The sequence below is a fragment of the Phascolarctos cinereus genome, unplaced genomic scaffold, assembly GCF_003287225.1.
Source record: "Phascolarctos cinereus isolate Bilbo 61053 unplaced genomic scaffold, phaCin_HiC Scaffold_2;HRSCAF=192, whole genome shotgun sequence".
Lineage (NCBI taxonomy): Eukaryota > Metazoa > Chordata > Mammalia > Diprotodontia > Phascolarctidae > Phascolarctos > Phascolarctos cinereus.
The window spans coordinates 325794058-325808404 of record NW_027555625.1 but is presented as its reverse complement, the minus strand read 5'-3'; the positions used below and the strand labels follow the sequence as shown (position 1 = coordinate 325808404).

Here is a 14347-nt window from a genome sequence, read left to right as displayed (position 1 = left end):
TTTTACTGTGAAACAATTTGTACAAGTTCTAAAAGGTTTTTCTGAAATCATCCCCTTTATCATTTCTTGTTACACAATAGTATTACATCACATTCATATGTTGTAACTTGTTCTTCCATTGGGCAACCCCTGAATTTCTAATTCTTTGCTGCCATAAAAAGTCTGATATAAATATTTTTGTCCATATGGGTCCTTTCCCTCTTTCTTTGATCTCTTTAGTGTATTGATAACTGGTATCACTGAATCAAAGGATATATACAGTTTAATAGCTTTGGGGGCATAGTTCCATATTGTTTTCCAGAATTGTTGGATCACTTCAGAGCTCCAGCATTGGTGAATTAAAGTACCTGTTTTCTCGTAGCTAGTCAGTTCCCTTTCATTTCCATTTTTCCCCTTATCAGTCTGATGGACATATAGTGCCAAATGAGAGTTATTTTAATTTGTGTTTATCTGGTTTTGAGTGATTTAGAGCATTTTTTTTCATGTGGCTGTCAATAGCTCAGATCTCTTTCTTTGCAAATTATCTATTCATTTATCCTTTGATAAGAATTGTTCTTCTAATAAATTTGATTGAATTCCCTATGTAGTTTAGAAATGCAGCTTTTATCATAGAAACTTGCTGCAGAGATTTCCCCCCAATTTCCTATTTCTCATCTAATTTAACTGCATTGTTTGTGCAAAACCTTTTCAGTTTTGTGTATTTCAGGGTGTCCATTTTACTTCTGTGATCTTTTATTTGATCATGAACTCCTTTCCTATCCATAGATCTAACAGGTGATTTCTTCTGTGCTCCTTTAATTTGTTTATAATGTTGTCTCTTATGTCTGAGTCATATAGCATTTGGAGATTATTTTTATATATACAGTGTGGGGTGTTGGTGTGTACCTAGTTTCTGCCAGACTACTTTTTCAGTTTTCTCAACAGCTTTTGTTGGATGAGTTCTTACCTCAATAGTTGGGATCATTGAGTTTATCAAATACTTGGTTACTATGCTTGTTTGCTTCTGTATATTGTGTACCTAATCTCTGTTCCATTGATCAACTTCTATGTTTCTTACCCAGTACCAAATTGTTTTGATGATTATAACTTTGTAGTATAGTATGAAATCTGGTGCTGCTAGGCTTCCTTCCTCCCCACTTTTTTTTTTCCATTAATTCTCTTGATATTCTTGACCTTTGGTTACTCTAGATTAATTTTATTTTTTTTTCTATCTACAAAGTAAGCCTTTGGGTCTATTGCTATGGCACTGAATAAATTAATTAATTTAGGTGGTATTGTCATTTTTATTATATTGGCTCAGCCTACTCAAGAATAGTTCTGCAGCTAATTTCAAGTACTTTATACTGGCTGTAGTTATTTTAAATGGAATTTCTCCTTTTATCTTTAAATGCTGAATTTTGCTGATAGTATGCAGAAATGCTACTGATTTGTGTGGGTTTATTTTGTATCCTAAAATTTTGCTGAAGTTGTTAATTGTTTCATTTAACTTTTTAGTTGACCTTCTAGGGTTCTCTAAGTAAACCATCATATATCCTCTGCAAAAAAGTGGTAGTTTTGGTTTTTTTTCTTTGCCTTTGCTTATTCTTTCAATTCCTTTTTCTTGTTTTATTATGCTATTACTAGCATTTCTAGTCCAATATTGAATAATAATGTTTTATCCCTGATCTTATTGAAAAGGCTTTTTAGCTTATGCCCATTACAGATAATGCTAGCTTTTGGTTTTAGATAGATACTACTTATCATTTGAAGTAAATCTTTATTCCTGTGTGCACCTGCACGCGTGTGTTTAAACAGGAATGGCTGTTGTATTTTGTCAGAAGCTTTTTCTGCAGCTAAGGAAATAATCATATGATTTTTTGTTGTTTTTGTTATAAATGTGGTCTGTTATGCCTAAAGTTTTCCTGTGTTGAACTAGCCTAGCATTCTGATCATAGCGTATGATCTTTGTAATTCATTGCTGTAGTCTCCTTACTAATATCTTATTTGACATTTTTACATCAGTATTCGTTAGGGTCTATAGTTTCCTTTCTCTATTTTGACTTTTCTTGGGTTAGTTATCAAGACCGTTTTTGTGTCATAGAAGGAATTTTGTTGGACCCCCGTTTTTACCTATATTAAAAATAGAGTTTGTATGGTATAGATATTAATTCTGTAAATGTTTGGTAGAATTTGCTTATAAATCTATATGGTCTTGGGGTTTTTTCCTTTAGGAAATAGTTTGTAGCTTGTTGAATTTGCTTTTCTAAAGTAGGGTTAAGTTCTTCTTATTCTGTTAATCTGGGCAATTTTTATTTTTGTAATATTCATTTCATTTAGATCATCAGTTTTATTGGTGTATGGTTGGATGAAACAGATCTTATAATTGATTTTATTTCTTCTTTATTGGTTGTTAATTCACTTTTTAAAGTTTTGATAATGATAATTTTGTTTTCTTTCCTTGTTAGTAGTTGCTTATATATTGTTTTGTTTGTTTTCAATAAACCACCTCTTTGTTTGTTTTTAAATTTTTTGCTTTCAGTGTTCCTTAATTTCTCCTTTGATCTTTAGTATTTCTATTTTGGTGTTTAATTTTTCTGTTAAAAATTTTCTAATTAAAACAGATTAGAATAGTGGCTTTTTCCTAATTTGTTGGTTTTCTAGGGTTTTTTGTAATTGTTGTTTCATGCCCAGTATATTGATCTGCTTTTTTTCTTTTTTTATTGATGAATATGTTTAGAGATATAAAAATTTCCCTACATACCACTTTGGCAGCATCCCACAAATTGTAGTATGTTATCTCATTGTTGTCATTATCTTTAATGAAATAACTGATTCTCAGATGAGAAACTGAGGAAAATATGCATTAAGTGACTTGCCCAAAATCACACAGCTAGTAAGTGTCTGAGGCCTATTTGAACTCAGGGAGATGAGTCTTTCTGATTGTAGGCCCACCACTGTATCCCCTTTGCCACCTAGGTGCCCTATTGCGTTATGATCAGTGAAAGACACACTCAGTATTTCTGCTTTTCTGCATTTATTAGTGAATTTTTTATGCCCTAAAATATGTTAATTTTTTGTGAAGGACCATGCCCAGCTGAGAAATGATGCATTCTGTTCATTCCCATTTAGTATTCTTCAGAAGTCTATCATATCTAACTTCTAAAATTTCATTCAGTTGTTTAATTTTTTTTTTTATGTTTTTGTTAGATTTATCTAGGCAAGTCTGAGAGGGGCAAATTGCGGTTTTCTACAGTGTTTCTCTGCTTCACGTATCTGCCCCACTCCAGTTCAGCCTCCACATAGCTCCAAATGATTTTCTTAAGGCAGGTCTTCACCCATGTCACTTTTCTAGTTAATCAGAACTTCTCTCTTTGGAATTCAAAACTCTTCCTGACTTCATACCAATTTATTTTTCCAGCTTTATTACGCATTACTCTCCTTCTGACACTCTGATCCAGCCATACTGACTTTATTATTTTCTCATACATGACCCTCTATCTCCTATCTACAGGATTTTGCACTGACTGTCCTCCATGTTTAGAATGCACTCCCTCCTCTTTTTTGCCTTTTAGTAAACCTGTCTTCCATCAAACTCAGCTCAAAATACAGCCTTCTACATGAGGCCTTTTCTGATCCCCTTAGCTGCTATTGCATTTCCCCTTAAAAATTGCCTTGTATATCTTTTGTATATGCCTGTTATGTACATTTTGTTTTCCCTCATAGAAGGTAAACATCTTTAGTGTGGAAACTGTTACTTTAATCTTTGTATCCTCTGTGCCTCCAATGGTGCTGCCACGTTGTAGCACCTTAAATGCTTGTTGATTGATTCTATACCTTCAGAAACTATTTTTATTTACTTTTTTTAAACCTACTTATATTTAAAAGCTTTTTTTAAAAAGTTATCTCTTTAGTGATTCAGGTGCATTACTTGGATGCATTTGTATGCTTAAATACCTTCTACACATCCTCTGATATGTCTTTCCTAGGATTTCAGAGTTGGAAGAGAACTCAGAGACCAGCTAGTCCTCTTCCAAGGCAGCGCATAAATCACTTCTGCAGGCCCCTGGCATGGGTTATCATTTAACTTCTTGAACACCCCCACTGAGAGAAAGCCCCTTACTTTCGTAAGGCAGTCCATTACAGTTTCTAACAGCTGTGTTTGCTAGAAAATACTCCTTTCATTGAGCTGAAATTACCCCCTTCTGACTTTTCACCCACTAGGTCTAGCTCTAAGCATAGATGTTTTGAATAATTTACTTATAGCTGTAATGGAAGGATAAGAGTTAGAGACTAATGAAATAAGCGGCCTTCAGCAGCACAAAACTGACCCTGGTATATTGCATTTTGACAATGTTAGAAGGAAACTGAGATGCATTGCCTTGTGTGTCCCATATATGAAACTTTTTTGAAAGTCACTTGAATTTGTGATTTCAATTATGTGTAATTAACATTATATCAAATAATATTGCCAAGAAACATTTACTTCTCCATTTACCTCATTCTTTGAGGCACATCAAAAATCTCATCTCTTCAATAAAGTGTCTCTACTCAAACTTACTTTTATTACTCTCATTTCTGAACTCCTTTAGCACTCAGTTGTGCTTTATTTGTTTCATGTGTGTTTCTCTCTCTCTAATGAGGTCATGAATTCCTTAAGGGAGGCACTAATTTGTGTGTACTTTGATATCTGTAATTAATGTTGAGCACATTGAAAACCTTTCAGTGGTTGATTTCTCTTCTTCTTCCCTCCCCTACCTTGGTTGCCTGATCATTTTCCCTTAAAACATGAACAGAAGTGAGAAGAACCTGTGTGAATGCTGTCAGACTATCTGTGAAAGTCTTACTTGTTAATAAATAAGCCTATAGATGGTGTGAGGGGAAGGCTTCCCAAGTTGGTTGTCATTAGAATATATTTGACATCTCTGCAATCTGACTTTGTTGCTTAATTTCTGCAGTGTGAAGAATGTCAATGCTGGCAGCATGGAGTGTGCATGGGTTTGCTAGAAGACAACGTGCCTGAGAAATACATCTGCTATATTTGCCAGGATCCTCCAGGTATAGATTCCTAGGGTTATATATTCAGGATGATTTTCTCAATATTTGTTTGTACACGCAGTCTCAGTTTTGAGGAAGGAATTTCTGTGAGTGCTTGTAGTGAACTAAACTTTATTGGCATGAACCCTACTATTTAGTAATTTGTGATAAGTTGGGATTTATATTATAAGCTCAGTAATCACCTTTATCAAGAGTGGTAATTAATCTTGTGATCCAGATTCACAAAAGGCCAGGAGAATGTCTACAAAACTTAGACTTTGGGATGCCATGAACAAACACCACACACACACACACACACACCACACACACACACACACACACACCCCTTTTTGAATAGTTAGAAAGTGACACAGTTTGTTACTCATTTAAGGTGGCCATTGTGAATCATTACATCCACTTAGGCAAATTGCTCTTGGATCTTTGGCTCTGAATTTCCTTTTACAAAGTGAGGGGGCTGGACCAACAGTATGATCTATTAGGTTTATTCTTACTCCAGTAGCACATAGTCAGCACCTATTTAATGCTTTTTGAATTGAGGCCCTCCAAGGATCTTGTAGACAATATTGTTGAATTTCTTCTTATTTTTGAAAGTAACAAAGTATATCTTTGAAAGTGTTTTAAGTGTTTTCAGTAATCCAGTCAGTTGTTACCTCTAATTAGCCTAGATTAGTGAGCCTTTACTTTAAAACCAAAAGCTTCGATCGTTTAATTATAGAGTAAATAATTTTCCCTTCCTTTGACTAGTTCAGATGAGAGTGAGGTTGAAGTATCAACTGTTTCCCCTACCCTTCCTTCCTATTTCTATAGCTGTCTAGTTGTGTGCCCAAGTTATGTAAGATAATATTCCCTTACCTTCCTTTCCATCCACTCCCTGCCCCAAGGGTTTTCTTTTTCCCTCCCTTTCTTAAGATATAACAGAAACACTCCCAGACTTTCTATTCCTACCACACACCACCCTCTCTTTCCACTGGGTCCTCTGGAATGCCAGTTCCATAGGCAACAACTTCCCTTCATTCTAATTCTTTTCTTCTTCTTTTCTTTCCATCTTCTAGTTATTATTGAAACCTGGCTCCTCCCTTATTCTCCTAATCAACTTCTCTGCAGCCTTTGACACTGTTGATTACCTCTCCTTGATATTCTCTTCTCTGTTTTTGGGATACCACTCTATCCTGGTTCTCCTACCTATTTGACTGCTCCTTGTTGTCTCCTTTACTGGATCCTTATCCAGATCATACCCTTTAACTGATAGGTATCCCTCAGGGTATTGTCTTGAGCTCTCTTCTTTTCTCCCTCCGTACTTCTTCACTTGGTGATCTCCTCAGCTTCATGAGATCTAATTAGCATCTTTATGCTAGTGATTATAAAATCTACTTATCCTATCCTGATCTCCAGCTGCCTTTTCAGACATTTCAAACTGCATATCCAGTAGACATCTTAAACTCAGCATGTTTAAAAGTAAACTCATTTTCCTTCCTAAATGCTCACTACCTTATCTGTTACTATAGAGGGCAACACCATCCTCCCAGTCCCTTCATCTCACAACCTAGGTATCCACTCAATTCCTCACCACCTCTCACCCCTCCATGCATATGTCCAATCTGTTGCTAAGGCCTGTCATTTTCACCATTTCAATGTCTTTCAAATACAGACTCTTTTCTACTCTGACACTACCACCACTCTGGTGCAAATCCTCATCTCCTTGTGCCTGCTACTGCAGAGACTGCTGGGTCTGTCATAAGTGATTTTCCTAAATTGTCGGTCTGACTATTTCATTCCCCTGTTCAGTTACTCAGCAAGTACAAAATTCCCTGTTTGGCATTTAAAGCCCTTTATAATTTAGCCTCCTCCTATACTTTCCAGTCTTCTTACTTACATCTTACTCCGCACCCTTTGATCCATTGATGCTGGCCTTGCTATTCTACAAGAAAGACACTTAGATCTCTTGGCTCTGGGCATATTCTCTGGCTATCTCCAGTGCCTGGCATGCTTTCCCTCCTCATCTTTATCTGCTGTGTTCCCTAGCTTCTTTTAAGTCCTACCTTCTACAGGAAGCCTTTTCCCAAACCTCTTAATTCTAGTGCCTTCTCTCTGTTGATTATTTCCTATTCATCTTCTGTATAGCTTGTTTGTACATATATGTTTGCTTGTTGTCTCTCCCAATAGATTGTGAGCTCCTTGAGGATAAGGACTATCTTTTGCCTCTTTGTATCCTCAGTGCTTAGCATAATGCCTGGCATATTCCAGTAAGTGCTTAATAAATGATTTTTGACTGTCTAATTAGACTCTCTCTATGACCCCTGATGATGATAGGGTTCCTAGGGGACATGTATCGTCTCCCCACATTTGAATGTGAGCAGTGTATCTTTTAAACTCCTATTTTAGAATGTCAGTTTCTACACAGCTCTGGCCTTTTCATCAGGAATGCTTAGAAGTCCTTTATTTAATGAAAGGTCTGTTTTTCCCCTCCAACATTATACCCAGTTTTACTGAATAAATTATTCTTGGCTGTAAGCCCATATCATATTCTAAATTCTCTATTTCTTTGTAATGGTGGCTGTTAAATCAGAAATGATCCTGACTGTGACTCCTCAGTACTTGAATTCTTTCTGGCTGTTTGCAGCATTTTTGCTTTTACCTAGAAGCTTAGTATTTTGGCTATGATGTTCTTGGGAGTTTTCATTTTGGTATTTCTTTCAAGAGATGACCAGTTGATTATTTCTATTTCTACTTTGTCCTTTGATTCTAATGGATCTGGACGGTTTTCTAGAATTTTTTTGTGTGTGAGGGGGGAGTCATGGCATTTACAGAGTCCAATTGGAGATTCTTAAATTCTTTTCTCCTTGATCTGGTTTTCTAGATCAGTTATTTTTCCCATGAGAAACTTTACATTTTTCCTCTATATTTTCAGTCTTTTGACTTGTTTTGATCTTTCTGGTTGTCTCATGGAGTCACTGGCTTTTATTTGGTCCATTTTAATTTTCAGGGAATTTGTTACCTAGTCAAGTTTATTGTACTTTTTATGCCAAGCTGTTAATTCCCTTTCCAATTCTTTCTTCTTTCTTATTTATTTTCCACTTTTTTCTTTAAGCACTCCCATTTCATTGACAAAGATATTTTGACTTTTTTTTAACTCTTGATTCATTTCTTCCAGAAATTCTCTTTGAATTTGTGCCTAAGCTGTATTTTCCTTTGAGCCTTTGCTTGTAGATGTTTTGCAGTTATTCTCTTCTTCCTGGTTTATATCATGAGCTTCCCTGTTGGTGGTATTATTTTTTGTTTGTTCATTCTTCTAACCTACTTCTTGATTTGTTGTTAGGCCCTGGTTCTGTGTACTTCTGAAGGGAAGGCCTGGGCTGGTTCTGAGTATTGAGTGTTGTGTTATATTCTAAGATCTCGGGGACAGCTCAGTCTGGGGCCCTACAAGCTTTCAGTGCTCTCCAAATGGTCTAATCCTGGGTCAAATCTGATTGCTGTCTCTCTGGTCTCAGCTCTGCCATTTTCTTACTAGAGTTTTGGTCTGAACAACTGTAGACTGCTACTGGACTTGGCTCCTATTAGGAAAACTGTTGTTGAGAGTCACAGAATTGTAGACTCCCTCTGGTCTGGAATTCCTGCCAGGCTGGCTCAGATTCAGGGACTGAGACCCAGTTGTACTCCTGAAGTGTGAACCACACCCTGCTGTGGTTTCTGAACTTCATTTTTCTCAGAATATTGTCCAGGAATTCTGTATCTTGGAAAACCACCCTGATTGTGGGGCTTCTTCCTTTCTGCTCTAGATCTGAGAACCCGAACTGGATAGCAGGCAACAAAGTTGTCACTTTTGATCTGTCATTGTTGTAGTACCCTGAGAGGAGTCTGGGGCTGCCCTGGTATGGATCTAGGACTTCTTGCCTTGGTGTCCAGCCTTTTCCTGGGCATTCGAGTGCTCTTTAAGGCATGCTTCTGAGCAGACTCTGTCCCCAGTGTCTCTATACCTGTCTGGCTATCTCCATATGTTGAGCAGGGTTGAATAAATGACTCACTGTGACTTTTTGCTGGATTTCCCCATCAGAATTTGCTCTGGTGTATTACTTAGGTCTGTTTTGCAGAGTTTAGTGTAGGGGAGCACATTTTCATTGCTTCCTGCTACTCTACCATCTTGGTTTCACCCCAGGCTTCTCTGCACCATCCATTTTGAATAAGTTTTTCAGGTCCATTTTAACAGGTATTTTGTCAATTTAAAAGCTAAAACAGTCCCATTCCAAACATTCTGCTTCCTTTCTGCAAGAAAAATGAAGGTGCTCTTGGCAGTTAATTCAAAATGCTATTGCTTTTTCTAGTCCTGATCTCTGCCAAACACAGAGTGAAGAATTAATACCTTTGGCGACCATTATTTATTGCTGAACACATTTTCTCTTGATTAAAAAGAGAATTCTGTACAGTAGAGTGTAAGAACATTAGGACCCCTTTTGGTCCTTTTGGCTTTTCTGGATAGTTGGTGACCCAGCCATCATTCTTCTTGGGTTTGGGGCAGCTTCAAATTCAGAGAAGTCTGTGTGTTGAATGCAGAAATTTGTTGATATATTTGAATTTTCACAGTCTACATGAAAATGAACATATTTTGGTAGATCTGTAATCTTATTGAAGTGAGTACTCCACCCAGCAGTGTAAGCTGTCCTGTACAACTATTGTCCTTATCCTGTACAAGAATTGTCTGTGTACTCATAAATTTTCTATTGGGGGGGGTCCCTGTAGTGTACTGTGGACATTTTCTAGATCCATTGAAATTCTCTGGACACCAGTAGAGCACATGGTCTATTTATTGATTTTTTCTAGCGACATAACTACATAACTTTTTCAGTCATACATCTCTCTGATGACAACTTTTACATAGCTGCTTCTGTGTAGTTCCTCATGTAATAGCTTAGCACACTTGCTGTGAGCTCCTTCATTGCCTTTAGGGTGGACTATAGTTTGAAATCTTTGAAAATTGTAGTATTTGGTAGCTCGTGGCCATACAGCATCAGTGGAAGAATATCAATGCTAAAAAGATGCACTTTTGTTTATATTTCCTAAAAGCAATTTGAGCCGCTTGTCCTATTCCTTTTAATTTGGGGGGCCCTACCTGTTGCCTATTCACTGCACCTGTGTTAAGTTATATTTACTGATGGACTGTCTCTGTGGGTTTCCATCCAACTGCACATCACATTGGACAATAAGTCTTTTTCAGTCATTTTGTTTTTAAAGTGTGAATATTAGTTAAACTCTTATCATGAATCATGGATCTCATTTGATAGGCTCTGTAATATTCTAAAGTTTGATGTAACTTTCATTTTGTCATTTACAAATAGGAGTATTTTGAGGACTTCGTTATACATAATCTCTCTTCCATTTGGACATTGTATAACAATGGAAAATAACTTTGGCAAATGCTTATTTCCCTGGTTTATACTTTGCTTGATATTAGATATCAGAAGATAGATATCAGAAGGTTGTTGAATAAAGTTCTCTCTCTTTTGAAGAATCATGTATGATTTTGACATATTCATTGGAAACAATTACACCTTGATAAATGAGAACCTGTAAGTGGTATTTTGTTCTATATTTTAAAAACAATCGACAAATATAGTAGGACTCTGTAATCCCTAAAGGTGTCAATCAACTGAATACCCCTAAGTATGTGAAGTCAGGCATTAAGCATTTGTTAAGTGCCAGCTGTGTCCCAGCTACAAAGGTGTGGTGATGTAAGGAAAGCCCAAAAGATAGTCCTTGGTGTTAAGGAATTCACAGTCTAATGGAACCAATAGAATGCAAACCAATTATGAACCAACCAGGTATAACAGGATAAAGTGGAGATAATTAACAGAGGCAAGGCACTAGAATTGTACGTATCTGGAAAGGCTTCCTTAAAAGGTGAGACTTTATCTGAGACTTGAAGGAAGCCAGGAAAACCAGGAGGTGGAGATGAGATGGGAAAGAAGAGTAGATAATGGGGCTAGCCAGGTAAAATGCCTCAAATTAGGCAATGGAGTGTCTTTTTCTTTTTTTTTCTCCTCCAATTCTATTTGTTTCTCAATTACATATAAAAACAATTTTTAACATTTTTTAAAATTTGTACTCCAAATTCTTTCCCTCTCTGCCTCTCCTTCTCCTCCTTGAGAAGCCAGACAACTTGATACAGGTTATACCTATGCAGTTATGCAAAATGTATTTCCTTATTAGCCATGTTACAAAAGATAACATAGAACAAGAAATACAAAGAAAGTTTAAAAAGTATGCTTCAACCTTTATTCAGACTCCCATCAGTTCTTTCTCTGGAGGCGGATACGTTTTTCGTCATAAGTTCTTTGGAATTTTCTTGGATCATTGTATTGCTGAGAAAAGTTAAGTCATTCACAGTTGGTCATCATACGGTATTGCTGTTACTGTATACAATATTCTCCTGGTTCTACTCACTTCACTTTGCATCAGTTCATATAAGTCTTCTCAGGTTTTTCTGAAGGCATACTGCTCATCATTTCTTATAGTACAATAGTATTCCATCATAATCATCTACCATTATTTGTTCAGTCATTCCCCAGTTGATGGGCATCCCTTCAATTTCCAATTCTTTGCTACCACAAAAAGAGCTGCTACAGGTATTTTTTTACGTATAGGTCCTTCCTCCCCCCCTTTCTTTAAATCTCTTTGGGATGGGTCAAAGAGTATGCACAGTTTTCTAGCTCTTTGGGCACAGTTTCACATTGCTCTCCAGAGTGGTTGGATCAGTTCACAACTCGCCAACAGTGCATTATAGTGTCCCAGTTTTCCCACATCTTCTCCAACATTTGTCATTATCCTTTTCTGTCGTATTAGCCAATGTGATAGGTGTGATGTGGTACCTCAGAGTTGTTTTAATTTTCATTTCTCTAATCAATAGTGATTCAGAGCTATCTAGAGTAATATAAAAAGTGTTCTAAAATCACTTTAGATTAGATGGAGTATCTTGATTGAGGAGCGACCAGGAGGTTCAATGTTACACCATTACACAAAATATAAGAAGTGAGAGCAAAGTGTAAGAATATTGGAAAGGTAGGAGGGGGCCAAATTATGAAGGGCTTTGAATGCTAAAAATTTTTTATTTGATGATAGGGTGATAGGGAGCCACTGCAGATGATTGAAGAGGAGGGATGATATGGTTAAATTTAGGAAGATCACTTTGAATGGAGGATCATCGGAATGAGTGAGAAGGGACTTGAGGCAGGAGATCAACCAGCATACTGTTGCAGTAGTTAAGGCATGAGGTGATGTTGGCCTTTAACATAGTGGTAGTAGTAATGGAAGAGATAGGGAAGTGTATGGGAAAGATGTTAGACAAAATTGACAGGCCCTGGTAACAGATTGAATATGGGGTGTGAGGGAGAGTGGAGAGTTGAGGATGATACTTAGGTCATGTGATATGACGGGGACAATAGTGATAGGCCCAGTAGTAATTGGAAGTTAGGAAGAGGGGAGAGTTTGGATTAAATGATAATGAATTCTGTTGAGCTTACATTCATTTGGAGTTTAAGATGTCTGCAGCATATCCAGTTCAAAATAGCCAATAAACAGTTGGAAATGCAAGATTGAAGGTCATACTGAGGTTAAGGCTTTATGATTAGATCTGAGAATCATCAGCATAGAGATGATAGTTGAATCTATGGGAGCTAATAAGATAACCAGTAGTATAAAGGAAGAAGAGAAGAAGGCCTAGGACAGAGGCCTGTGGTTGGCTGGAGTAACCTGGACAAAGATCCAGTAAAAGTATTGGTGGAGCTATGAACTGGTTTAACCATTCTGGAAAGCAGTTTGGAACTATGTCCCATAAGCTATTAAAATGTGCATACCATTTGAATTAGCAATACTTTTACTAGGTCTGTACCCCAAAGAGGTCAAAGAAAAAGGAAAAAGACTTATATGGACCAAAAAAATATTTATAGCAGTTTTTTTTTTGTGGTGGCAAAGAATTGGAAACTGAGAAGTTGCCTATCAATTGAAGAATGGCTGAACAGGTTATGGTTGAATGTGTTGGAATGCTGTTGTGTTAAGAAATAATGAAAGAGATGGTTTCAGAGAAACCTGGGAAGACTTGTATGAACTCATGCAAAGTGAAGTAAAAAGAACCAGTAGAACAATTGTGATGAACTACAATTTCAAAGTACTCATGATAAAACATGCTATCCATTTCCAGATAGAGAGCTGATGAACTTGAGTACAAATTAAAACCCCTCCCATCTCCTGTTCCTGTCCTGTTCCTCTTCCCTCCACCTTTGAAATGAGCTTTGTTTTTCTTGCCTTCTCAGTTGGATAGAGGAGGGAGAAGAAAGAGGGAGATTATTCATCACTGAAAACGTAATTTGAATTTCAGAAAAAATCAAAGATCCAGAAAAAGACTGAAAAGGAGGAGTCAGGAAGGTTAGAGGAGAACCAGGACAGTGTCATGTCTTGAAAACCTGGAGAGAAGAGAGTGATGGACAGTGTCATATGTTACAGAGAGGTCAAGAATGATTGAGGAAAGGCCATTGGATTTGACAGTTAAGAGATCATTAATCACTTTGGAGACATTTCATTTGAATGATACAGGCTTTGATATAGAGTTAAGAAGAGAGTGAGAGCCAGGGAAGTGGAGGTGCTGAGAATAGACAGCCTTCTCAAGGAATTTAGCCACAGAAGCACAAGAAATATAGGACAGTAGTGGGGATAGAAGGATCAAGTGAGGATTTATTTTGTGAGGATTGGAAAGGGGCCAGTAGACAGGAAGAGATTGAAGATAAGTAAAAGAATGGAGATGATGGAGGGAGCACTTTGTTGGAGGAGCTAGGATGGAATGCACATAGAAGTGTTATCCTTAGCAAGCACAGCAATCCTTCTCTTCCTGTGATACTAGGGTGAAGAAGGACTAGTTGTAGAAGGCATCTGTATGAGGAGGTGGGAGCTCTCAGTGAATGGCCTTCATGTTTCCAGTGGACAGCGGAGGCAAGGGGACAGAAGAACCTTGGGAGGATTGAGGAGGGATTAAAAGGTTTGGAAAAGCTGGTGTGGGGTAGTGGCATAGTGAGTCAGTCAGGGAGGGAGGTATAAAAAAATTACATGACTGGAATGAGGGCTCAGTTGAGATCATGTAACCTAAGTTTGTAGTGGCTCCAGATGGCAGTATTTTCTTCATCTTCTCTCAGCACCACATAAGCAGGACAGAAAGGCAGCAAGTGATGAGAGTGATCTTAGGTGGAAGCTTACAAGGGAAGATCAGTGAAAGGATAAGGTGTTTAGGGGCTTGAGAGAACCAAGGGGTCAAGGTAGGGAAGGGAGGAGAGTG

General features: G+C 37.3%; 1 protein-coding gene across 6 annotated transcripts in view; it reads left to right on the top strand.

Moving 5' to 3' along the window:
* Positions 1-14347, top strand: part of PHF20 (PHD finger protein 20) — a 112191-nt gene that overhangs the window by 85615 nt on the left and 12229 nt on the right. For all 6 annotated transcript variants that reach the window (XR_002326841.2, XM_078150252.1, XM_020998569.2 and 3 more), the window contains one exon: positions 4935-5034. Coding sequence is in view for 5 of the 6 variants with exons in the window: in XM_078150252.1 (XP_078006378.1) it covers positions 4935-5034 (100 nt within the window). In the remaining variant the exon portion in view is untranslated. The remainder of the gene's footprint in view (positions 1-4934; positions 5035-14347) is intronic.